The sequence below is a fragment of the Anopheles bellator genome, chromosome 2 (genome assembly GCF_943735745.2).
Source record: "Anopheles bellator chromosome 2, idAnoBellAS_SP24_06.2, whole genome shotgun sequence".
Lineage (NCBI taxonomy): Eukaryota > Metazoa > Arthropoda > Insecta > Diptera > Culicidae > Anopheles > Anopheles bellator.
The window spans coordinates 1,237,966-1,240,103 of record NC_071286.1 but is presented as its reverse complement, the minus strand read 5'-3'; the positions used below and the strand labels follow the sequence as shown (position 1 = coordinate 1,240,103).

Genomic DNA, 2,138 nt, shown 5'->3' with positions numbered 1-2,138 from the left:
TCGGTTACGAAATTTTATTGTCAAAACAGTTTCGCTTTCTTGCCCACGTAGCAGTCGTAGACGGCGAACGCGGTGTCGCAAGGGTTGGTGCGCCGCAGGTCACACTGCTTGACCGTGTCCTTTGCCTTGTCCTCGTCCATCAGCCGGCCGAGGAACGTCTCCAGCTTGTCCTTCAGCACGACGCCCTTCTCGTCCATTAGGCGGAGCTTTTGGAAGAAGCACTGCACAAAGCACTGCAAGCGGGAAGTGCGAGAATTAGCCAACGAGTGGGGGAATAGTAACAGGCCACAAGCCACAGGCTTACCTTCGTGGCCTGATCCGGCTCCTTGATGGGCTCGCCACTGGAGAACTTTTTCGCCGCCGTTTCGGTGATGCCGCTCGATTCGATGCAGTGCAGCTTGTAGCCCTTCACTTCTGGCAACTCCGTCAGTTCCTTCTGGCCGGTGGTTGACCAAACCTGCAACGTAAAAAAGTGGACCCGTAGCAGTAACAGCAAACGACAACACTTTCGGCCGCAAAGGTTACCTCGATGGTCGCGATGACGACGACAATGATTAGCACTCTGCCGACGGCTGACATCATCCTGTCCACAGAGCCTACTTGTTGCTGCGCGCGAGACGACTCACTCAGGTCACTCTGACTCCAGCGAGATTTGCACGACGACTAAAGATAATCTCACGCGCGCGGCGCTGGGAATAGTAATCGGCACGCGAGAAGCTTCGTTCCGATTCGTTCGTTGGGGCAACTTAAAATTCATTGGCACATGCGACGCGAGATGCGGCCCGAGATTATATCGAAAACAATCAGGGAGCTTGGGCCTCGCGGGGTCTCAATACACGTTTAGCCACGTGCTGCGCCCCCAGCAACGGTAGAATGAGGCTCAATTGTGAGCTTGTAGTGAAGCAAAGCGAAACAGCTAATAGCAAAACACAGCGAAATGGCGTCTTTAATCGGTGTTGCGTTCTGGATTTTAAATAAATAAAAAAAACTGAAGTATGATGTACGGAGGCTAGCGTTAATTGCTACTAAGTGGCTTAAAATACCCTGTTCTGTGTGACACTCCCTGTCCCACATTGATAAACGATTACCGATAAAATATCACTCACATTAATTATTGATGTAATAGCCCTATTAAGGGTTTGGATTGCAGGTTCATCAAATATTTCAAAATATTATCATGAAACATTTCACGTTGCGTTCATTTCACGTTCTTTGTTCTCCTGTGTTCTCATCATGCTTTTGGCCTAAGTCCAGGATAATTTTATGAATATTCTGGCACTTTTATCGTTCTGAAACATCTCCTAATGGGCTTATTTTAATATTGTTTTTCAGGTTTCAAAATATTTTTAAGAGCTTATTTATATATATTTTAATTTAGAATATATTTATTTATTTCTAATCAGTGGTCAAAGGAATTTAATTAAAATTCCATGAATGACCTTCGGTACGTATAATTTATTCTGCTTACGAGCTATCTGCCTTCATATATGACGAAAAGTGATTTAATAGTTTATTCTTCGCTTCCCATAACATTCAAATGCTTTGCAATGATTCGATGTGCAATCGGAGCACTATGTCTACAAAGTTTTCCAATTGAAAAATATTAATTAATGTGTGAATGGTGCGCGAAACAGATTTTTGGCCTTAGAACTTTTCATCATTGACTATAAAGCCGTGCAATGTTTTGTAATCATTTAATTTTAAATTTATTTAAAACTAAATAATAAAAAAACCTCTCGAAATACAAATGTTCTGTTTGAATGTAATTTCGTTTCGGACGAATTCATTCCTGTTTTCGAAGCCCTCTATCCCTTCGAACCGGACCGTTGGCCGGGGCATTAATCATCCGTATTTCAAATCACCTCCGGGGTTCCCTCATCAGAACCAGAAACCCAAAATTACGTTTCTCGCGTGTGCCACCACCGAACGCGTCCTCAGCCTCAGCGGACCACGCGCGGAGCGGACAAGCGGATGAAGGAACAAATCATAATAAGTAGAGCCTTCCCGGCCATTCCCGAGCCGGCCAGCTGGCCAGCCCGCCAGCCCGCGCCTTCCCGCCTGCCGCCTGCGTTCTGTGCATCCAATTTTCGGGCCACCGTTAACGGGCCACTGCGTGTCCTCCCGGCACTGCTGCTGCT

At 46.1% G+C, this 2,138-nt stretch overlaps 1 protein-coding gene across 1 annotated transcript; it reads right to left on the bottom strand.

Moving 5' to 3' along the window:
• LOC131210552 (general odorant-binding protein 56a-like) lies at positions 1-658 on the bottom strand. Its single transcript, XM_058203814.1, has 3 exons — positions 526-658; positions 305-457; positions 1-233 (listed from the first exon to the last, which is right to left on the bottom strand). The coding sequence occupies exons 1-3, from the start codon at positions 580-582 to the stop codon at positions 21-23; spliced, it is 423 nt and encodes a 140-aa protein (XP_058059797.1). The 5' UTR covers positions 583-658; the 3' UTR covers positions 1-20.
• Positions 659-2,138: the final 1,480 nt, after the last annotated feature.